This window comes from Gallus gallus, chromosome 4 (assembly GCF_016699485.2).
Source record: "Gallus gallus isolate bGalGal1 chromosome 4, bGalGal1.mat.broiler.GRCg7b, whole genome shotgun sequence".
Taxonomy (NCBI): Eukaryota; Metazoa; Chordata; class Aves; order Galliformes; family Phasianidae; genus Gallus; species Gallus gallus.
The window spans coordinates 32,265,178-32,290,662 of NC_052535.1; the positions used below are offsets into that span (position 1 = coordinate 32,265,178).

Below are 25,485 nucleotides of genomic sequence, written 5' to 3' on the forward strand. Positions count from 1 at the left end.
AATCTGAAAAATCAGGGAGAAAATTCAAATCCAAGGACATCTTCAAGTATATAGATGTTGCAGTGTCATGCCAAAATCCAGACCTCCTTGTAGTGGGTGTCCTTTTTACCGTCTTGCCTGCAGCAGGAAACACTGCAATCTTACATGTGAAAAGGAGGCAGTGACTTAGCATCCATAAGAGTCAGCAATGGAACCTCGGCATGCAGAACAGCCTAAGATCTGGCTTCCCAGGTATCTTTTATGATGTCATGGAGGATTGCACTGTATCTTTAAAGTGCTGTACTACATTCCTAAAATAACTGGCTGTCTAAAACTTCTGCTTTTACATCAGCAGTTGGCAAGACAGCACAAAAACAGAACATTTAAAAAATATTAACTTTCCTATAGAAATGTATACTGAAATATACTAACACATCATGCTAACCTGTTACTCCATCTTGGTGCTGTGTCATGAGCAAGGTATGGCAACAGTTGCTTATGTTATCATCAAATACATCACTGAAATCAGAACCTCCTGGAGTAGGTCCTGAAAGATTTAAGTTAGAAGAAGTCAAGAAGTAACAGCTTCCTAATCAGTGGTTTTCTTCTAACAAGATACTTAGATTAATAAAAGAGCAATTACTTTCACTCTCCATCTCCTACTAGATTGTTGTAATGTTAGATAAATAGAATTTAATGAGATCACCTTATGCTAAATTGATTTTTCTACTCTACAGAGCAAAGTGCTTTTCAGTTCAGAACTCAGCGGTACATGCAGTGAAGTTATCATGGTCAAAATAATACATTCAGTATATGGAATGTGAAGACATACACAATATATTGATTTGCAGTGAAATTCTTATATAAATGTGGGTAATTGCTATATTCAGGTTCCTGAAATGAATGCTTCATCCCCTGCAATAAATTATTCTTTTCCCTTTTCAGTGGCATACTTTTCAGCAGCAGATACGTTCTTTTTAGAAATCACATATATCCTCATAAGACAGATAAAGTCATCCTATGCTGAGCTGAAGTCAGGACCTACCAAATCTAATACATCCTTTGAATCAAATTTATGATCTACTAAATCATATCAGTATTATGTATATTGAAAGCTAAACTGATGAATCACCAGCTAAATCAGATTGCAAATACATGACAATATAGTATTTATTAAAATGGCTCAGTGATTTGTTTTAGTTGTCAGAACTTAATATGTCAACTTCTGAAAAACTCTTAAAAAAAACCTGCAGGGATTTTTCAGAAAGGAAAAACACACCAGGTAAAAATGAGCTAGGAAAAGTCAATCTCTGCGTGCATCTGCAGAACAAGGTGTTATGTGCTGTTGTTTTGTGGAAGTGCTCAAGCAGGGCTTTCAAAGAAGTACAAACACTCTGCTGACAGTCACCTCTAGGCAGTTGTCTGGGATTTTACATTTAAAGGCAGACCCAGCAGCAGCTCAGAACCACGCAGCCATCCGCTCCATCCCCCCTATGTATCTACATACACATACATAACTCCTCAATGCAGTTACTCACCACACACCAACTGACAGGTTGCTACCAACCGCCCCACCACCTGCCACGTGAGGCCCAGCCAATCCCAGCACAGCAGCCAGCCGACGGCTTTATGGCCTTCCTTATTGTGCCACGTGGATGGACATAGCCCAGCGCCATCATGGCTGACGATTAACCCTCCTGTGCCACACAGGCAATCCATATTTGCATCTGCTCATCTCGCTTCTCAGAGCAAACTGACTGCAAGTAGCAGGTGCTGACTCATTTCATCCCTGCTTGCAGGAGGGACTGCAGCACACCAAGTTTGGCTCTCTTGACCCTCAGAGTCTTTATAGCACTGTCCCATAAGACCTTCCATGCCTGTATGGAGTGCTACAACTCACTGAGGAAAGCAGAGTGCCTGAAGAGCACAAGCTTAAGTGGGGGCAGCCAGGCCTATCTCATGACCAAGCCAAGCCCAGCCCACTTGCAGCCACAGCCGGGGAGGGTTCTCCCCCAGAGCAGCTGGGAGAAATGCCTGTGTTGATAGGAAAGAGCAGTTAAATCACTACCACTCACACCCACCACAGTCTCAAACAGGTCACCAGAGCCTAACACTAAGGCCCTGTCCATACCTCTGCTGACAACTTGAGTATTCATTCTAGTGCTGCTTACAAAGATAATAATAAAAGTAACTTCTGTACGGTTAGACGTAAGTGAAATGAAGAAACTAACAGGTCAGACGTAATAAAGAAGTATTATTTGTAGATATATTACAGAGGTCCAAGGGATGGAACACCTTCTGTGCAAGAACAGGCTGAGAGAGGGGGCTGTTCAGTCTGGAGAAGACACCAGGGAGACCTGATGGCAGCCTTTCGGTATCTAAAGGGGAGCTGTAAGAAGGAAGGGGACTGACACTTTAGCAGGGTCTGCTATAATAGGACAAGGAGAAATTGTTTCAAACTAAAAGAGTGGAGGATTGAGACTAGATATAAGGAAGTGTTGTTGGTTTGGTTTTTTTATTTGTTTGTTTTTGTGATAAGGGTAGTAAGGCAATGCAGCAAGTTACCCAGAGAGGTAGTAGAAGTCCTGTCCTTGAAGACATTCAAGGTCAAGCTGGGAGAGGCTCTGAGCAACTGGATCAAGCTGTGGGTGTCCCTGTTCACTGCAGGGGAGTTGGACTAGATCACCTTTAAGGGTCCCTCTTCCAACTCCAGTGATTCTATGATTGTATGATTTCACCAGAAAATCACAGCAGCTGGCTACCTCTGTCAGGAAATATCAGAGCACATCTTTGAGCATGTTTTCGAAAGAAATGGCTAGGATATTTATTCTAATTGACTTAGCTTACTGCCCACATTGAAAACCAAGGGAAAAATTCATATCCTTACCTATAAGGATGTATTTGAGAGCCTTCCTATGCCAAACATTTAATATTTTTCTCTGTTCTTTTATGTCTGTGCAAAAATTTCTATTAAAATTTGTAAGCAGAATCTACCGTGGATTATAGCATTATAAATAGGTGATACAGTAGAACAAGGACTAAGTCAATGGTTTCAACATTTCTGAAATCTGGTGCAAAATTTATTTCAAACTAAAGCACCAAGAATACTGTGAAAGAACATTGAAAGATAGGAGGTAGTACTCTAGTACTCCAGGTAGTTGCCAGCGTGTTGTATGAATTTGGGGCTCCCATTCATTTTTGAATTTGTCTTCCTAATTTTTTACAACTTCTGCATCCCCTCTTACAATGAAGCCATTTCTACTATAAGACACTCATTCCCAAGCTGCTAGATTCTCATTAGTTTTCCCTGTGTACAAGAATTTTTTGCTTTGCTCTGCAGCTGTTGAAGTCCAGTATAGGATTTAAGAATCTAATACATACCATAAAAGGTAATTATTATTTTGAAACGACTCTCACTGTATTCTGTACCTTTTCCCACACGTTTATTGGGAAAACTGTCTCAGAAAATAATAGCAAGATGATAATTTCTGATTGGGTGTGTGCCACAATAGCAAAATGAGAAAATGGGAACACAGGCCAACATAATTCTAGGTAGCCATCAATATCTGTCTTTAAAAAATTACTGTTTGAATAATCGTTCATATAGGGTCGATATTGCTGGCGTCTTAATTGTGGCAGTTTTCTTAACAGCTCTTGCCTACTTGCCAGGTTTTGTCACTCTTACAGAAGAAAAGTAGCACTGCTGGCATGGGACAGTCAGCAATGAGAGTTTGCCACCTTGTTTGAAAAGAAGGTTGACAAAGCAAACAACAGACTGCAGCATGCGTGATGCAATACAAAAAGTCAATGCAGGCCTTGAGAGCAGTATTTTTATAACTTCTGAAAATTAGAGAATAGAAATGCAACTTATCATAAGAAAACATCCAAAGCTGAAGATGTTTCAATTTATTTACCTATAAAATTAAAAAAAAAAAATTGAAAGGCCTGCAGCAATTATGACTCAAGTAATTTTTTTATTGTCTTTATTCTGTGGTTACATTTGTGTATATACTTAGGCATTGCATATATTTTTGTGAATATACTTATGTATTACAATATCTGCAAATCCTTCTTTCCCACCCAGTAGAAATTTACTTAGAATCATAGAATCATTAAGATTGGAAAAGACCACTAGTCTGCTCATGTTCTGCAACAATGTGCTTGCTCATTTGCCTAATGTAATGCTTTACTAAACACTTGTGTCTTTCTAAAATTCTATTTATTTTATGCCTTTTGGCTCCTTTCTTCTTCTTTTATAATTTGCTGATATCCACTATTTTGAATGTTCTGTTCATTTTGCTTCGGGTGTTTGTTTTGCTTTTAAACTTTTGTTTTGTTAATCTGAGATGCATTTTGGTTTCTGATAGCTGAGGGAAAACTCATATTTACATTGCAAAGAAACTGAATCTCTCTGTCAAAAATGTAGCATGGGACATATTTCATCAAACCGCTCAATCATGCGGTGTATCAATCTATTATTCTGAAGACCTTGTGTTTTTCAGTTTTAACTGTGTTCAAAAATTTTTAACGCACCATAGGAGTCTGTGTCACATTTTCAGAAGTCAGTTAGGGGTTCCATCAGCTGTCAATATCACTTGCTCTTATTCATCACATTTAAAATTAGGGCATACATCACATATGGGGTAAAATTTCCTTAGTTATCCATTCTTATTATATTTACTGCCTAATACTTAAGTAAATTGGAATAGCTTCTACAACAGCACTATACGTTTGATATACTTAACTATTATTGAGTGCTAGACTATTATATATTTCTGAATTAACATCCACATCCTCAAAAGTAGCATATCCTTGATAAAAGCAAACAGGATGCTTTGGGGTACAGCAAAACAATAATACAGTTGCTGTTACTGCATGGTATGATACACAGTATTCAGTGAATAATGTAGTGGTGAATTCATAAGAGTGACAAAAAGACAGTAGTTATTTCTCATTGTTCGTTTTTAATTTGCTTGTTTTGTTTTTCTGTTGCTTTCTTTTATGCCAGATTAGAGCTTTTTTAAAGTGAAATTGTAAAAAAAAATGCATAGGAAATAGCAACCTTAGCTCAAAAGAAATCTAACGTAAATCATAATTTGTTATTAGATTACCTTCAGCATAACTCATCAGAGCACCTTTGTACGGTGCTGTTTAAGAATTCTATAACATAGATAAATTAAAACACATTTAGCTGAGATGCAAGTCTGTGTTTGCAAAGGAGTCCTTCTGTGACCTTGCCAAGTTTACAGAGTGTGCCAATAACAGCTCGGATTAGAAAACTGACTGATTAAAATTTTGCTCACTAGGATAAAACACTTGAAATGAATCATCTCATTTTCCAGCATGTCCTCGGGTTGCTGCAGGCACAATAAATTACAGTCATATAACAGCAAACAACTATAAAAAATTAGAGTTAATACATTTCACATATACTGTAACACCTGTTTTTAAAACTCTGAATTGTCTTAAATTTTTATGCTTGTAGATAATGAAATATGATTGGTACTTTTCAGAGTGGAATTGCAGAACCATCAGTTTGTTTGTTGTCCAAAATACACACAATGTCATTTTTGTTGTCCAAAAGACATAGAACTAAACTGAAACCTTTCTACTGACTTGGCTCCAGAACTAACGCTACCTACACATTTCTAATTAACATCAAATGCTACCCCTAATATCTCCACATATAATGCTCTTGCAGAGATGCAGAATGTGCTGGGTATAACCTTGTGCTCCAGTGAAATGAGCAGAATATAAATAGAAAACAGCAACACGCCATTGCAGTGGAAAATAATCAGCAAAAGTAGTAATGGAACTAATGGCTGCCAAAGCCTTGCACATCGTGGCAAGAATGCAATCCATCATGCAGCTGTTTGTCATTTTTTGCAAGGGGTTCCAAACAGCAAAGGTTCACCTGAGGCAAATCTCCTAGGTGACCCCTCTAGTAAATGCAGAGATGTAGCCTCCTCCACAGGGAGACTGAGCTAGCTGACCCACTTGCCTTCAGAAGAAGCCCATTTACTCCACCTACTGTAAAGACAGCCGGAGCAGACTCACTCAGCCCTGGGGTAAAAGCCTATTATTTGCACAGGTGTCACACAGAACTCCACTTTTCTATCTGAGCAAATAGTTAACATCTATGTTTATAAAACAGCCTTAAACTTTTATCAAGACATTGAAGGAGATAATCCGGCAAGTTTGGTGGTTCACTGAACTAAGTGACCAGCAGAGCTCTATTTTAATGTCCTTTAAAATAAACGGAAATCCCTTCACCTTGGCAGAAATACTAAAAATATTATGTTTCATTGTATCTGTTTTCACTACATACTGCAGTACTTCCAAAAAGTTTCAGAGAGGATCATTACAGAAGCTTTATAAAGACATCAAAAACCCTGTGGTATCTCCTTAAATAAGTAGTCTTTTTGTCTTTTTCTATTCATCTCATGCCAGAAGTAACTGTCCTGCAATTGCTGAAAGGTACAGGAGCTACATTTTGCACTCTGTGCATTAATCAGATTTGAAAACACTTGAGCACACATGCATGTCAAAGTGCCAGCTATCAGGCAAATTGGGTAAATGCCAAACTTAAAGAGAAAATGTAAAAATGAAAGCACTGCTGCGGTTCTAATTGCTCTCAAAATTTATGTCAGGCTTTTGAACTGGATTTCAAAGCAAGTTGTCACACTTAAAAGGAGTGTCATCATTCATCATTGTTTTAACTCCTAAAAGGCAGCTTGCATTCTTCAGGATATCCTACCTTTCCCCCACTCTGAGATCCGGGTACTGTTAAGGTGACTGAGGCAGCTGAGTATCATGAAGTACTTCATTACCATTCCCAGAAATGACCGTGAAGGAGAGAATGAGATTACACAAGTGATGGTGCTGAAAACTAACAAGATACATTCTGAAATAAAAATAGGACAAATTCGAGACAACTTGAAATTCCAAACCTCCATTTAATGTGTAGATCTAAATCACAGACACTTCTCTCCATTGTTTTGTTTGTTTTCTAAATGAGGTGCAAACTAGAATTCTTTACTTAAACGCAGACTGAGATTCACTGCACTGCTATTTCTGCAGTCTGTTTCCAACCATTGTGTTTGTTTTTAAGACCACAATATTATTATTTCATTGTATGTTTTAATATATCTGAATTTCTTAAAAGGTACACTAGGATTTTTTTAGGAAAAAACTGAGTCTAAAAGACTATTTTCTGAATCCTAGTTTTAGTTATCAGATTTTTCTTATATTAACACTACAACATTAAGAAAATGTCAGTGCATGGCCAATTGTTTTAGGATCACGACCACAAAAATATTAGGACATTGAAACTGGCTACTGAAAACATCTCATTTTTCACACTACAGGTATTGTTCATTTTAAAACTAACTGCAGACAAATATGAACCTAATCCTTAACAACCATTTATGCAACTACTACTAAGGTAAAAGCTTACTACCTTTAAAATGATGCATTAAAAAAATGAGTTTTCTGAGTTTGCTCTACATGAGCTTTAACATTTTGTGTATGACTGTACAGATGACAAACAAGATTTCCTCGGAAAACAACACAAGGTAGACAATAATGCTTCTGAAACAGATCTCTTATATTCATAGAAATTAATGAATTTATAGATCAGTGATGAGATGACAGTGCATATTTCTCTATTCCTTTGATATTACTGAGGCCCTGAAGTAGAGGTTTGCTCTGAGAATAATATGATATGCTTTAACTATACAAAAACTATGCAGTTAAAATATCAGTTCAGTCCTTGTGAACCAGTACTGCTTTCTATATCCACTAGAAAGATAAATATATTAACAAGAGCTCAGACTTTGGAAAGGATCTGAAGAATTATATGGAAAAAGACGTTTGCTGTGCACATGGAGTACATTCACTTTAACTTCTCATTGAGGAAAGCATCCTTATTCAGGAAAATATTTAAGCACTTGCTTGACTTTAAACACATGCTTTGGGCCCAGTGAAGCAAATGAGATTTAATCACATTCCAAATAATGATGGATATAAAGCCAAAAGATATTAACATGAATGGTTTTTGGATCCAGGCTTTACATTTTTCAAGTCTTAAATATACGCATACAGACATGTACATACACATATACATACACCCCCGCACAGACACATGCACAGAAAGATCTGTCTCTAAACTAAGCCAAAACATGAGAAACTAGAATTGAAAAGATTATGTGTTAGGAAACCAAAATTAAATTGAAAACGCAGATTTGAAATACAGTGGCCGCTTCATCTTGCTGAATCCTTAAAACTCAACTTTATTTCCTCTAAGGTAAACAATTACAGTAGCCTAAGTGATTCCCGTCTAGAATCTTCCCTTCTATGCTCCTACCTCAAGTTTTGATCTCACAGAAAAGAAATAGTTTGGTTCTAACAAAAATCCAGTTTACGGAGCATTTTCATCAAGTTCTGATGCCAGGAACAAGAACCTACTCCTCTTCTGAAGAGATTATTGGATATTTTTTTCACATGAGATACAGAAATACATATTTATGATTTAAAATAGTATGATAAAGCTTTACAACTAGTTTAATCATTAATTACTCAATCATTTCTTAGGGTAATCATTAATCATTTTTTTTTCTGATACAAAAAAATGGTAATTCCTCCTCATTTTTTTACCTCAAATACAGATGATTTTGAGAATCAATTGCTCAAAAGGATGAACCTTCATTAAAGCTATGTAGCACAATAACATCCTTTAGGAGTTCACTTAAATTGCATTTAATTTCTTTATAAAGCTTAGTAATAACTGAAGCTGCAAGACTTTCCTTCTAAAACACAGTACTCTGGGATGCCAGGCTAGGCCTGACTGGGCATTTATAGATGGACTGCAACTATGCTAGAAGTACAAGCATTAGATTTTCATTCTCATCTGTGGCAGAAGATCCCATCACCAGTAAGTTCAGGATTCTTCTTTAAAAGTCTTTCTGTATTTTGTTTATGGTTGATTTTGAGTTGGAAGTACTGTATCAGTCGTGTTGTAAGAACAGCACAAGAATGAAACGTACAGAAAGTCACGAGGTCAAGTCTGATATCCTTTCTGTGCTTCCATCAAGCAAAAGATGATCTTGTCTCACTGATCAGCCTCTAAATGGAGCACAGATGAAAAGCTGATCCTGCAATCTATTCTAATTTCAGTAAGCTCTGCAACCCACGATATCTACTTCGTTTTTTTTTTTTTTTTTTCAATTCTCTCCCCCGTCCCACTGGGAAGGCAGGGAGCGAGCAAAGAAATGTGTTGTACTTAGCCACCTACTGGGTTAAACCACAACATTTACATTTTCATCATCATACAAACCCAAGTAAATCATTACTGTCTTATTTCTGAAGCTTCTAAGTTCTGAGAACAGTACAGCCTTTCAAGTTAGGCACTGAGTGTGCAGCAAAAACATAGCTGAAAGCTGTCTAAAGGGCATTCTATACAAAACACAGAGAAGATGCAAAGTTGTCTATGCTGCTGAACTCATATACTACATGCAACAATTTTTATTTTTTTTTTTTAATCTCGCATTCAGAAGCTGTGCAATTCTCAGTGCTTGAAAATAGCAATGCTACTCTGGACTGAGATGGCTTCTGGGGATATGAAAGACTTTCTTGTTTTTCCTAGCTATGATGACTCCTAATAAGCAAGATGTATCAAACTTTCACTTGTCAAGGATATTCTGTTAAGATCAACATTAAAAAACTCTTTTGGAAAGAAAAAAGGATTGTACTTGAGACAAGAATAAAAAAAAATGAGGAAAGTCAGCACTTCAGATAGAAATTAACAACATGATTTCTGACTGCACAGTTATTTGAACATTCATATAAATGACTGATAGATTTTGCAATCTAAAACCAAATACTGTTGGAATTTTAGGAATTATTTTTATGAGTGATGACTCCATTTCTATTCAATATTGAATTTGATTTGTTTTATTTGATAGTTGCTTTTCTGCATTCCTGCATATGGAAGCATGACCATAGTAGTGCTTGAAATACATTTTGTTATTATTGAATAACACTAGTCACTACTCCAACACTTTACTATACTGGTATGACTTCAGTGAACTTAAGCACAAGGAGTCCAAGGAGTCCAAGTCCCTCTCTTTTTTTTTTTTTTTTTTTTGGCCTCCATAAAAAATATTTGTTTCTCTATTAGGGAACACTGAATTTTTACCTAAATCTTTCACTTCTAACTCCTATCTCATGTATTACTCAAATGGGGCAGCAGAGAAACAGTAGGAGATACAGCCCACAGCCAGCTGAGAAACTGACAAGCACAAAGACTCCAAGAGCACAAAGGAGGGTTTCCACTTGGAGGATCAGTTATCATTCATCTCTTTTCCAGAAATATAAATTTATACTCTGTATAAGCATAGGATTTTACAGCCTGCCCAATTAAATCTACTCTACTTTTCCAGTATTCTACTATTTCAGATTGCTTTGATTTTTTTTTCTGGGGGGGGGGGGCGGTAGGGGGAAGGAGTTATGAGTGTTCAGATTACTCTACAGAACATGATTACTAAATGAATTCAAAATATTTTAAGGAAACGTATCTGTATCACAAATATGCCTCAAAGAGTTGCAGTCTTACTAAAGGTTTCCAGAAACTATTTTCAGTATTCCCTAAATGAAAGTTTCAGGAATCTTCTTATAATACCCTTCAGTTTTTTATTTTGATATGGGGTAAAAGGACAGGACAGAAATTGAGTTTTGATCAGCTTAAAGATAGCTAAGTGTTGTTACCTATAACTAAACATTGCCATCACAACCACATATGTTTAGAAACTCCAACAAAAGTGCTAGGAACTGAATAAATACTATTCTACTTATCATCTCAGCTTGCACACTTCCTGACAAAAATCTCAGTTTATCAAAATGAGATTTTTTCTACCTGTTTTGCATTTCAAGTTGGAATCTAACCTGAAAACAGTTAGGTCCAAGCAAAATATCTATTATGGTGTATAAGCTATCCCTCACCCACACTAGTAATGTTCTACAGCAGTTTATGACATTTCATTTACATTGTTTTCATTTCAGCTTCAGTACTCTCAGTGCACAATTCAGATTTGAAGAGCCAAGTACAGGACATACTAAAAAAAAAAAAAGAAAAGTGCAACATCAAAATCTTTTATACTTGACACCTGGATAAAAGAGGATTCTCTGTGCTATGCATGCAGATCTATTGAGATCTGATGCTAATTATCCATGACTGGTGACCTTGACCAAAATATTATTAGTATTTCCCACCCTCTCTCTCTCCCTCTCTGGTTTTGAAGCAGCTGGCGGTAAAATACATTTCAACTTTTTTTTGCTGTATTTATGCACAGAAAAGAACATGGAATCTTTGAGCTCAGTGAGGACAAGAACTTGAACATCCTGTGAATGCGTTAAAAATCAGGTGCCCTGTGCCTACCAGTTGTAAGGATAACCAGAAAACCTTCACCATCTCTTAATTACTTGGCTCATTCCACTGTTTGCTAGGAGCCACAGATTCCTGAGAGAGAAGTAAACAGAAAGTGCTCAGACTTACAGGAAAGAAAATTCAACAGCAGCATTTTACTTAAGTCAACGTCCCCAAGGTGTTTTAAATGAGGTTAGTCATTAAGGTCTTATAATTAAAGCCTTGCACAATTATAAAATAATTAGGGCCTGATCTTGTAATGTCTTTTCTCTGGAGAACACACACATCAGATTCCCCTGAAATACGTGTACACTAGGCACGACCACAGGTAGCACTGATGTATCTGAACCAGTGTTACACAAACTGGCTTCAGTACTGAATAGCAGTAAGAGAGCAAAGCTCAGAAAAGGCTGCTATATTTATCAGTCTCCCTGAGCACATTTTTGCAATCCACATTGCATTCTGCTGCTACTCAGCTAGCAGAAGCCAGCCTAGATCATTTAAAACTGCAGTGGAGCTCTATATTACTTTGACTACTACATGCTGTTGTAATAAATCAAAGTCCCTAATTTTCCAGGTTGTCTAAGGATGCCAGGTATAAGTTCCCATAGTATTAACAAACAAAAATGTTTTGATAAAAAGAACCATGTTCAACTAATTCATAGGGTTTTACTTACAAAAGGCAAATCAAACTTAGGGAAGTATAACTCTATTATCTTTGGTAACGGTTTTTCTTAGCTACAGCGAATATTAAGACAGGGAAGAAATGTTTATTTTCTTCTAGTTATCTTCTGACAGATTTTCTTTGTAAAAAAAAAGAATAAAAATCAATGTCTATCTATAGCTATGCAGCTGGATGTCAGGTATCATTTGAAAAGCTTCACTGGGCATTCAGAGCATAATCCTTATTCTACACCACAGAAACGTCTGTAAAAACATAGTAGCAACCTGTGAAATAAAATGCATGGTGCCCTGAAATACTGAGGAAATTGACAGTCTTGCTTATGGATTCCATACAGCAATATTAGACTGCAGATTTTATAACCAATTAAGAACAGAAATATTAGAAAATACAAGTTAACATCTCAATCACCATTTCTGAAAGGATATTAAGGATGGCTTATTTAATGTTGTTAATAACATGGCTTTGAAGATACAAAATACTGTTCCTAACTAACTATTGTTTTGAACCAACCTTTCTGTAATGCTCTCCCCTGTCAAAAGGGGATAACTACCAGAGATTCAAGCAATTCAAAATATATGCCAAGCAAAACTACATTTCACTGCCAAAAGCTTTCCCCAAGAGGTGAATAACATTTTCCATAAGTCTGTGGAAATGATTGAATTAAGTTTGGTAATGGAATACTCATAGCTACTTTCTATGTATGATTCAACATTTCATTTCTCTACTGAATTATATGGATTGCATTAATTACATAAAAGGGAAGCTCATATTTATTATTCAATGAAAAGATTAACAGCCTAAAATACAGTATTTTAATACACTAAGGAATATTTATCTCGATGTTTAAAGCATGAAATTTGGTTATCTTAACGTACTTTTCATCCTGGAAGATTATTTATATTGTTACAGTTTAATTTCACGGAATTTCAATTACATATAAAATATATCGAACACGTTATGTATTAAATAGTGCTAAGTACACAGTAGATATATTGTAATTAAAATAACTTTATGAAAATTAGAGCTAAGCTCTGTATATAGACCAATTCAACAATCACCAGTTGAAGCACTACTAATGGGTTCAGGGATAGAATATTTTTTCAAGTTGTTCTTTTCCCAGCAAGAAATACTTCAGCAAACCCAGTTTGCTTGGTGTCTACCATTTCATAGAATCGCTAAGGTTGGAAAAGACCCACAGGATCATCCAGTCCAACCATTCGCCCTTCTCCAATGGTTCTCGCTAAACCATGCCCCTCAACACAACATCCAAACCACCAGGCTCGATGACTCCACCACCTCTCTGGGCAGCCCATTCCAATGCCTGACCACCCTTTCAGAGAAGTAGTATTTCCTAACGTCCAGCCTGAATCTTCCCTGGCACAGCTTGAAGCCATTCCCAGTGAATCTCTCTTTTTCTTGGATTTTTTGGATGTTACTTCCTACAAACATAAGCTTCTCTACTGATATTGGCTATTCTGTTGTCCCACTGGAATGACTCTTATGTGAGAGTCATGCAAAAAGGTAGCTTTTCAATTACTGTACATTTATCTAACAGAAGCCTGTAAGCATGAAAGCTCAACTCCTGAATTTGGCCCGGTGTATTATGAGAAAAGAGCTATGAGATCAAATGCTCTTGGTATGCATCATTGCTGAGAAAAAAAAGCACTGAGCTTTCATATTCAACTCAGTTTAGCACTGTATACACACATTATGTGATTTCTGCAGTACATACATGGATGTTCCCAATGAAGCCTGCAGCTTACAACTGCCTGGCTTACGCTAGTAAAAAATTGAAGCCTTCTGGTTGCTTCTCACCAAAAAAGGCCTTTTAAAAATTATTAGTTCTGACTGGCTGGAAGGAATGAGCAGTCCAGATAATATCAATGCTGGTGTTAATAATCTGAGGGAAAATGACTTCAGCAGTAAGTGATGTTATGAACTGGCAAATTCTTGAACTAGCTGAACAACATCAACTCAAATTTTCCATGATTTACTTCAACCAGATGCTCCCCATCCTGACTGCAGCCAAGTCACTGCGTGGCTGGACAATGATGCTTAGCGTTATGATCATCAATGTCACTCCTATTGTTGACATTAAAATGCAACCTTCACTTTCTATTAGGAAATATATATTCATTAAAGCGGAGAACAGGAGAGGACTCTTTCTTGTCTGCCTTCTCCAGTATTCTTAGAAATGCAGTCACTGGGGGAGAACAGTTTGAGAAGACAGTCTGCAGGACGGGAAGTCCTGAGCGCCAACGTGATGATATAGCGTCCTAAAGAAACCTGCCCTTTTCTCCCATCACACAATCCACATGGATTTTGCTTCTGAGTGGCCTCCTTCATAACCCCTAGCAAATCAGAACAAATAGATATCTGTATAATTGGAGGTATGTGTGTGATGTCCTACATCAGTACAGAGGTATAAAGTTAGTTAAATGAAGTATTTCTTCCTCACAGGGAAAAAAAGAGACCTGAAAGAATAGAGACGTGTTAAAGGAACTTTAGAAGATGTTACAAGATGGTAAGGGCAAGTAATTAGTTCTGCTTTTTCTTTCTTTGGCTCCTTACACAATTGTGTTTACTTAAAAGTACATCCTTCTGGGAAGAAGAGCTAATATTGGCTGTAATTAAGCTGTGCTCCTCTACCTGAGGTAACATCACTGAAGTCAATAAGAAACTTAAAGGCTTCATTCCTGGCCCCATTTGAGAGCTTCATCCTACACTGTATACTCACTCAAATATTCCTTCTCTATTCATTCTTATACTTAAGATTAATCTGAACAACTCAACTAATTATTTAATCTCTTTTGAAATTAATGTATTATTTCTTAAAAAGAATAAATTTATTATATGCTTTTGTATGGCAAACAGGTATACAGTTTGTAAGGTATACAGATACAGGACCAAAGAGATTATTGCGTTTACAAAGGAGTAATGAAATAAGATCTTACCCGTGTCCTGGACTCACAGAAGGGCTCCAAGAGGAATAATCTCCAGATAGAGATCCTTCCTTCTTGGGAGTCAGCCCTTAAATGGGGTCTAGGAGGGGGTGCAGCCAGGCTCCACCCTTTCTGGTCACTAACGTGAAATTGCATTTACTTGTGCCCCTGCAGCTGACTCAGCACTCACCTCAGGTGGTCAATCAGAGGTTCAGGCCATGATTCAACAGTTCCCATACAGCTTTGAAGATTAAAAAAATGTATGGCAAGATTACATCACTTAGATTTCATTGAGGATAAAGCTAACGAGCTTTAACATTTAAGTTTTACTGTTTGTAATAAATTCTAGTCATTGGGCACACCTATGTCTGTATACAGGCATCATATTAATTTATAAAAAGTGAACAGTATTGAAAAAAATATCAAGAGCAGCACTCTTCTGGTCCAGTTTTCTCCATGAAATATGGAACAGCTAAAGTCTTCAAGCAATCCCTCAAATTTATGTGCTGAAAGCTATTCAAATATAAAATAAGCACTAACAAACAGGCAACCTTGGCAGTTGCAATGTTAATAAATCAAACTCACCGAGGTAAGTTAGCTATATTTTCAGTACAAGTGGATATATCATAAGAGCCTGATAATGATACAACTAGCAGAAAAAAACAAATGTGCATTCTCTGACCTTGACAATAATTCACTAACAGCTTGCCTCCCAATTTTCCTAATGTTGAGCCACTCTTCAGAGGTTATCTAAAAAGCATTTGTATTTCTGTGGATGGAATTTCATACGTTTCATCAGCACTCTATTAGGAATCTTAGTGAAGTACCAGAACAAATTATAAAAAAAACCAATAAATTTCAGAATAATATTCTATGAAACTAATCGGGAAAATTGTGGGATGGGGGCAGGGGACACTATATCTTTTTGTTGTGTTGTTTTGTTTTTCCTTTGGGTAAAGAGTGGCCAGAGGACTGACCTGATGGCCTTCACAGCATTTCTCATTGCTCTAAAACAACCAAAGCTGAATTTCTTTTACTGATTTGTTATTCCTTAAAATGGATAGCAAGTAAGATTGCAGAGTTTGCAAAGAAGAGACACCACGCCAGTAGTGACTTCAATGACAAAAAACCAAGGGAACATATTTTATTTTAGACCAATGAAACAATGGCATGTGATCTCTATTACTGCACTGTGGGGCAAGTTACAGACAGTAAAAAGAACTATCTAAGTTAGAGGAGAGTGTTTAGCTGGCTCAAGAACGAACAGTTGGTTACAAATTGGCCAAGAAAAGACAGGCTCAAAACTAGAAACAGCATTCTTGTCATTGGAAAAGTAAAACTCTTGAACCTAAGAAATAATAAGATGGAATCTTATCCATTCATGGAAAGGATTACTTGACACAGGCAAGAAATTGCATCTGATATTTCTGGAGGTCCTTACTTAGTTTTCAAAGTTAGTAAGGTTCAACGATGGATTGAGAAAATAAAGCAGCATCTTTGCATGCTCTTTACAGTCCATTAGATATAAATAAATACTCCTTTGTTTTCACAATTTTTTTATCCCCTGGTGGCTTTTCTTTCTTGCTAAGTCAGTTTAAAAGGTCCAGAAGCTAGCAGTCAGGCCTTCCACACCACAGAGCAGTAACTACCACTTCCACCACCATTTATTGTGGTTGCTCAGTGCTTATTCGCCTGCCTGCGATCCTCTGTTGCCAAGAGATATTTATAGCAAGGAACTTTGAAACTGAACTGTTCCCAAAATTTGTGTTCAGTGCCATATAATGAACCAAAAGAACAACAAGCAGGTAATCAATGTGATTTATCACACCACCTTTAGGGCACGAGCCACAGGTTAGGAAACAGTGGGTACAAGGCAAGATGTTGAGAGCCTGCTATGGGATGGCTCAGCACAGAGTACAGATCTGTATGTCATTTCCTCTCGTCTCTCTCCACCCACAAAGCAGAGCTCTGTTGAGACTGTGAAAGGCAGTAAAATGTGATATACTGTTACCAGACAAGCCTATCAAGGGAGGATAGGGTTAGATTATCAGCACCAGTATCTCATCCAGATCACCTACAATAATGGTATCTGATGTTAAAAATAACACATAACTGTTAGTAAATAATATTAATTACAGCTGTTTTCAGAAAGCTAGAAAAGTGAGAAATGAATCTCTTTTGCACCTGGAAGAAGCCATGCACAGTATATAAAAAAGATATTTTTTTAAATGTAAACTTTTTATAGAAACCTTTTGTCTTCCTATAGAAAGTTAACTTGCAAAGGCCAGTATCTCTGCCCTGTCTGGAAACATATCAACACATGCAACCAGCTTCAGGGGTAAAAAATGCAATTACAAGGAGGGCTTGACTCACTTTACTATGATTTTTCCTATGTCTAGAAGTCAAAAAAACAATGGGAGACGGGGAAGAAAATACACTTATCTAATTTTAAGATTAAAAAAAAAAAGAGTTAAGGAGTATTGCTTTTCAAGGGATGGCTAGATTTTCTATATTTTTTATATACTTTTCAGCAAATGCATTTTTCTCTTGCAAAGTGCAATGTGTGTAGGAGTCAGCTCACGTAGAAAGTGGTTCCCTGATCAAAACAGATGGCATGCTGGCAGGGTAAGTTTTAAATGGCAGAGTGTTGATGTTGAAAGATTTCAACAGCAGCTTCCATGACAGGGACAGAGACATAAATGACAAATAGAGAATACAAAGACATTTCAATAACTTAGCAGCATATCACTTTTTAAGTTAATATTTCTGTCTTAGTTCTCAAGATGTTAGAGGGAGTCTTCCTAGGTGTGGGAACAAAATCACATTATAGCTCAGTAAATCTCAAAAAACTAATGAGGGTAATATTTTTAGGACAAGGAAGTATGAAAACAGGTTTTACTAGCATGGGAAGGAACAACCTGGCTACTGGAAAGGTTTTTAGCAAAAATCTTAGTGAAACAGAGTGACCGAGTAATTTTTCTGACTTACTGCTCTCATCAAGTACTCCTGGAAAAAGATTTGTATTAGGCTCCCTGACCTTTTGTCAAAATGCTTTTTATTTACCCTCTGCTAATTTGAGAGGCACGGTAAGGCAAATTATTCAAACCAGGGAATACAGCTTTCCCCTTCCCCCCCCTCCCCAAAGTGTAAATAACGTTTTTCATGTTTTCCAAATTTAGAAAAACATGTTACCAGTTAAACTATTTTAAGATTCAGATTTGATTATCTCATCTTTGTTCGTCTTCCATATTTTTTGTGTGTCAATATTGCTTTTAAGATATTTAGCTTTTTTGCTGTTCATTTTTTACAAAATTTCTTAGCAGTACACTGATGTTCTTGCCCTCCTTCCAAATTCAATTCTGCATCCAGATGGCTGTGAAGCATTAAACGTTTTGTTGTTGTTGTTGTTTTTAAGACAAAAAACAGAGCAATTGGGCTTTGATTCACCTCCTTGCTGCAGAGAAGGATGCACAAGGCAGAACGATGAGGATACTTGGTAGAAACTCTGAAAAGCAACAGATTATCAAAAGAACATCAAGAATTTATTTTTCCTCTGCACTGGGAAAGTTGTGCATATATCAACTCCCTGATGAAAAGAATTAAAATTTGCCTTGGCTATACATGAAGTATTTTTTAAAAATATTTATCTTAAAATAATCACATTGGGAACCTATGAAGAGTCCTGACATAAACAGAAGTATGAAGTAACTCCTTTAACTAACTTAGAAAGGTATTTTGGTGGGAAGGAGAAAGACAGAGTAGTTGTTAAATTTGTCATCTTTGCCGTAATTGTTATATCTGGCAATGCTTGTGGCCAAAAACGTATAGTGAGCAGATTCTGTGCAATTTTTATGCCTTTGATAGATTATAAGTGGCTTTTTTTTTTTTTTTTTTTTTTACAGCCTGTGCTTCATTGTGAATTACACCAAAGTAAAAAAAAAAAAAAAAGTTATACTAACTTTTATTTTCTTTATGCTCTAACAAGTTCTATGGAAATAACATCATATCTGTGTAACTCCAGTATGAACCAAAGTAAATTAGATTGAAGGAGACAATATGGACAAAAGTAGATTAATAAATAAGGAGAGGCTGCATTGTTAGACAATATCTACTGCAGCTTTACAGAACTAGATTCCAGAAATTCAGTCACAACCATGCACCAATAGCAGTTTGCCATCTACCATCATGTGGGAAAATATAGAGAGGTGAATGGGTCTCACCCATCCAACTAGAATGATAGAAACTAAAGTGTGGCAAATTAAAAGCTTTTTATTAGTATTATTTGACATGAAGAAAGTTGAACTCTTTATCAACTAGATGCTCATTATATGACACGACTAAAGCAAGGTTAAGGAAGAGCAGAATAATGACAGTTTTTAGTAAACTTTTTTCACTTCTCATTCCAAAACTATGTACCTAATGTTCATCAGAAGCCACAAGTAACCTTAATTATTGCTCCCTCGAGCAAACATTAGCAGTTATCAAATTCTGGTGTGCCCATACTAAATATATAAAGACAAAATCTTATATTTATGTAATGTTGAGTAACCTTGAAGTATCCGTGTGAAGTGCTTCCCTGAACAGGATTTACAACTGAAGTAAAAAACAAAGATGTAGACTTCACACATAAATGACTAGCCAGGAATTCCTTTTTTAGCAGGAAGATTTGAATATTTAAGTCAGTGTTTCCAGTTTTGCAGAGAATTGCACTATTGTTTGAATGCTCAGATTTTCTAAAACATGGCATCCTTTGTACTAGAGTGATCTGAATCCATAAAAATGACATTCACAGTCAAGATGGCTAAAATCAGCATATAAGTTTCCCCTTTAATTTAAACGTAGAAAAGGGGAAAGTGAAAGAAGAAAAAGGAAAAAGAAAAAGGAAAAAGAACAAAAGAACAAAGAAAAAGAACAAAGAAAAGGAAAAGAAAAAGAAAAAAGAGAAAAGAGAAAGGAAAAAAGAAAAAGAAAAAAGAAAAAGGAAGGGGAAAAAAAAGGCTTTGCAGATGTCTTCTAGTAGCATGGCATGCAATGGAAATCTTTACAATGCTGTTTATTTTTCACTTATATGCCATTTCTACACCAAATAAAAGTTTTGTTTTATTTAAGAAAAAGGGTAATTACTGACTGCTCTGGATGTACTACTGCTAAGCATCTTAGAAAAAGGCAAAGTACTTTCTGAGCAGAAGCTGAGGATAGGGAGGGAGAAATCAAAGTCAAAATAAGTGTATTTGCCACAAGTTACTGCGATTTATGTTCGCAGTAATACAGTTTGGCAAGGTACCAGAACATTATGAATTCCCCTTCAAAATCTGTGTCAATCAGTGTTCCACTATTCTTCAAGTTTGCTGCTCACTGTCTTCAGACCTTCCACACTACTATGAAAAGCTTAGTGACTCCATTGAGCTTTCTAGCCTCTCCTATCTATTGCAAAGCAGCTGAGAGAAGTGAGACTGACAGTACTGAATTTGATCATCTTAAGTGCACAAAAACGTGAGACAGCCCAGTGTCCTTTTGGGAACAATATCAGGGATCTTCTTAGTTGCCTTCAGGTCTTTGAGACTTAAATGAAAATACCATTTCAGGCTTTTCTCTGCAGAACCAAAAAAAGGCTTGAAACATAGCTTTAAGTAAACAAACAAGCCAATCAAACAGAAATCTTAGATTTAGTTGCTCTACTTCAACATATGTAGAAATCTGGGCATCACAAGCCTTCCACTTCTCTGTGAGAGAATGAAGAATTAAACAAAAACAGCTGAGAGCTAACAGTAGGGAACAGCTGAAACAGCCAGTGTGGGAAAAAGGGAGGAATGCAAGAAAGGAAGCATGAAGCTGCAAAAGCCACCAAAGAAACCAGAAAACACAGCCCCAGTATTTGTTCCCAGTAACATCTATATCTGATCTGGAAAGGTCTGACAGAAGAATTCTACAACAATTTTGGGAGACCTAACAGTCCAGGGCATTAACAGAATGATATCCAGTTCCCTGGCATTAAGGAATAATGTCAGGAAAAGCACACTATCTCATTAACAGAACACTGATTGCTGCTTCTGACACCAACTTGTAGAGAAAGTTGATGGCTGCTTTAAATTGTGCGGTATCATTTTCCTTCCAGCTAGCTCTAGATCAGAATTCATACGGGTCAAGAGGAAAGTGCACTGAGTTACTTTACTTCCAACCAGAGCTACCTTACTTAACCAACTTGCTGCTGCTACAGAGCCTTTTCAACCATCAGAAACAGCTCAGAAAAAAATGAATCACTACATTCATTTTAGTGGCATACCCGTTTGTTTGCTTATTGTACCCTTATCCAAACACTCCATCCACTGAACTCCAAAATTTTAATTAGCAGAACTCTGCTGATTTTGCAAGAAAACCAGAAAACTGGAATAGGAAAATAGGAGGTGCCCATACTCTGACAAAGGCTAGGAAAGCCATCATCATCAAGCAAGCATATAGTCAAACTATTCAGCAATGAATTGAGCAATGGCACCCGTTGAAAATTTCATCCTTAGATATTCTTCTAACAATTTAATATGATAGCATCCTGATAAGCTAATCATACAGAAAAGAGACTAACAAAGTAATATTAACACGAAGGGGGTGTATAGAAGACAGAAAAGGAATCCTAATCAACACTTGGAGCAGAGAAGTGCACAGAGAGAACCTGCCAACCTGGCAGGTGGAAATAAAATACACACAAGGATGTTTGTGAGAAAGTCAAAGTACAAGGACAATCAAAGAAACAAACCCACTTATACATATGCTCCTTCATAACAACTTTTACATCTTCACAAGAGACTGAGCAATTCTTTGACTATCTCAAGACCTAAGCCATTTCTAGACTGAGATTCTAGCACGCTGCAGAGTAAATTGATGCCTAGCTCCACAGTATCGTACAGAGGAGACAGCTACCAGAGCAGATGAACATTTTAAATGGTACAGCTACCATGCAACAGTGGGATAAAAAGTTTTCAAAAGAAACCAAGAATTTCTCTTATCATGTTGAACTGAGTGAAGAAAATAGAGGAATAACTGCTGAATCATCATGAAGAGATCTTCAATTTTCACCTCCGAGATGAATATGTGACATAAGAGATAAGGATGCCTTAACTCAAAAATAAAATACTGCACCTGCAACTTGACCAGAAAAGGCCACAAACATTCCTTCCTCTTTACCTTTTAACACATCAGAAAAAGGACTAAAATCAGATAGCAGCTCAGTTAATACATCTAAATATAATTAATTATCTAAGTAGTCACAAAAAACAGTTTTCATAGGAAATGTGATTACTGCTAGATCTACAGAACAGAAATACCTAGACTGTACACATATTAAAGATGACCTCATTTCTACACACTGTATAATCAAAGTTATTTATGATACTCGTTCAACTACAACTACTACTTTACAAAGAGATATAAACACCATTGCTCTGACAATCTTGCAGCATGCTTTGCACTACTAGTGGTAACTGGAGATGGGCATATTTAGCATTTCAACAATTGACTCTCCCAACAGCAGTCTTGTACTTTGTCTTAACTAAGGCTTCCACTGGTAAACTTATACAAATAATCTGAAAAATTTAAGACTACGATGTTGCTGTTCCCATTTGTCTACCATAGTAATCTATTTTCAAAATGAAAGATAGTGAATAGTTTAATCTACTATGAAATTTAAATTCAAAAATAAATTGATATTCCACAAGTCTTTGAAAAGTTCTTGTAATCCATCTTTTTAAAGAATCAGTTTTGTAACCTAAACACTGAAATCTTTTGCAGGTTTCACAAGGCATACAATGCATATATATAGACACACGCACAGTTCATACATACAGTTCAACGTACATTGACTACTGGACAAGTAGCCTGTAACAAAGAATCTGTGTTCAGGACTTACAGTACATAGTAAGTACTTACAGTAACATAATATGTAGTTCAGATTATAAACAATATCTGAAGAATATCCATTAAAATCTAATGATACACACACAAAACTTAGAGCATGGAAAGTTAGTTGAGGGATGTGGAAAGAAGGTTTGGAATTATAATTAATTTTAAATATATGACACTACTGGTGGACTATATTCCTGCAGGAATTTAATTTTAAAACTTAACTACTACATGCTGATTAGAATAGAGCTCCAAGGCCAACAGACTTCTAGTACTGCTTTTAAATTAATACAGATCTTTAATACAAACTCAGTTCAGGTAGGAAGAAATAGGCAAATCAGATTATCAAGAGCATAGCGATTGAAAGTTACTCATAACGGACTCCTATTTTAAGGCTGCAAAATGCTTCTGAACTACCATCTTCGAAAAGTTTGGAACAAGAAGCAGTGCACAACACGATTTGGGAAACTTGCAGAAATGGGTAACAGAGTGATCTTGCCGCTCATGCTGATGTAACCACAAAACTGAAGTACACTATCCAGATTGCTACAATCACCTACTTATGCCTATGCTATCATGAAGGACCTGAAGTGTAAATTTTTCTAACTGCCAGTACTATAGTGTCAGAACTCCACTGCTTCACCATGACCTCACATCAGTAACAACAAAAAAGCCTACAAGACAAGCTTACTGCAGTACAGCACACAGATTGTAAAATACACTATTCAACAGCTACACCAGCTCTACCTGTTCAGTGAAAGTTAAGTGGAGAAAGAGAACAACATCATAACCTAGGGTAGGATGAGGATGATAAGAGACATTTATCTGGATACTTTCTCCCTTCCCATCAGGAATAAAGAATAGGATAGCATACAAGAAGAACAAATACTCAGGTTGCCAAGGGGTGGGTTTGTTTTTAACCTCAGGCACTGTCAAGGCAAATCTACTAAATTTTGTGACAAGATTGTCATTGACATGGTGAGTGAGCACTAAAATCTCAACAGAACACAAACAGGAAAAATCCAATTCTTTGTTCTCTAGAGTAGGCATCAAGATCTTTAATGTACACGTATAAAATTATATCCATTTTCTTACCATCAGGAGCTATATATGTAGATATACCTATATCCTGATTATATGAAAAAATACAAAGGCACAGAAGTATCAAGTGAGAATGCCAAAATCTGAGCAAAAAAAAAAAATATATATGAAAACAGTGAGAGAAAGAGCAAGTGAAACAGAAAAAGTGAAGTTGTCTGTGAATGCGGATAACCCAGCATGTTAAAATTGAAGGTGGTTTCAGAAAAAGAAAAAGGTAGAGTGAAACCGATAGATGATACGTACAAAATCTTGACATAGTGTTCTTTAGTCTTAAGAGCAATTTTTGGAAGACTGCTGAAGACAGGAATTGCCAAGACAGGTACAAGCAATGAACATGGTATGAGTGAGAACAAAATCGGACTGCCTTCCTGTCATGGTAATCTGAAGATTCACAAAGAAAAAAAAACAGTTTTTATTAAGTGGGTAGGGTTCATTGAAAACGTTAGCTCCTTCTGTCCTACATTCTGTTTTTCTTTCTCATCACCCTATTATCACTTATCACCCAATGTTATATGTAAAATATAATTTAGATATTTTAATGAGATCCTAGCAAAAGGAAATGTGTGTGTTATCCAAGCAATATGAAGAATCAAAAAAACCCTAAGCTTTGAGAGAGCAAGTAAGAAGCTGAAGAACTAGTTGTCACGTTGATGAAGTCTAATTCTCCTTTGAATTACATGGTTGTCATTCTGTGATGTTACAAGAATGAAAATGGCAAAGAATATAGCCCATGATACCCAAGACTGAAACCTCACAGAAAAAAGAAGAGAAATTCTGATTGTTTTGCTTATGACAGGAATGAGTAAAGTAAAATAAACATATTAATTAATAAAATAAAAGGAGCGTCCAAGTAAACAGAAAAGATACAACTTCTAGACTCATTTGTGAGAGTCTTTTTAAAGAAGAAGTTGCACTACGGAGAAAGGGAAGAAAAGGCAGTAGCATACAACTCTGTATCAGCTAAGGACAACATACAAAGTGAACAAATCAAAAACATAAACGTAAGTATAAAGTAGCTGCATGCACTCACTTCATCATTTCTTGAATTTGACTTCCTCAGTTTATCTTTTCCAAGTGACAAGTGCTAGCAGTCCTCAACATTTTGCAGACGTTAGCCTTCAATGAATCTCCATAAAAAGTCACACCACAAAATGCATAGCCTGAACCATAAAAATAGAAAAACAGATGCAATGAGGAAGTAAAGAACTTCCTCCATGATATGTATTTCTTGTACATAAGGATAAAGAGTCATTGCTCCCAGGCAAGTAAACATTTCTTTAACCGTCTTATGCTGGCATTAAAAAAAAGTAATAATAATAAAACCCAACAACAAAAAACGCCAAGAGCAGAGAAGAGCACAGGACAGATACCACTAGGCCAGCTCAACAACACAATTATTTCAGTGCTGTGTAGACGGAATATGGTGCCACTTATGTGTAATGCATTGTCTGTTACAGCTGACT

General features: G+C 36.4%; 1 protein-coding gene across 13 annotated transcripts in view; it reads right to left on the reverse strand.

Annotated features, from left to right (window-relative positions):
• Positions 1 to 25,485, reverse strand: part of IQCM (IQ motif containing M) — a 184,443-nt gene that overhangs the window by 111,442 nt on the left and 47,516 nt on the right. The window contains exons 1-2 of one of the 13 annotated variants that reach the window (XM_040699158.1): positions 1,518 to 1,572; positions 425 to 526 (exon numbers count right to left, since the gene is read on the reverse strand). The exons of 5 other annotated variants lie outside the window; for them this stretch is intronic. Coding sequence is in view for 1 of the 8 variants with exons in the window: in XM_046941241.1 (XP_046797197.1) it covers positions 110 to 172 (63 nt within the window). In the remaining 7 variants the exon portion in view is untranslated. Of the gene's footprint in view, positions 1 to 83; positions 190 to 424; positions 527 to 1,517; positions 1,595 to 25,485 lie in introns of those variants that run through there. 7 more of the 13 variants (XM_040699166.2, XM_040699164.1, XM_040699162.1 and 4 more) reach the window with 7 other exon arrangements.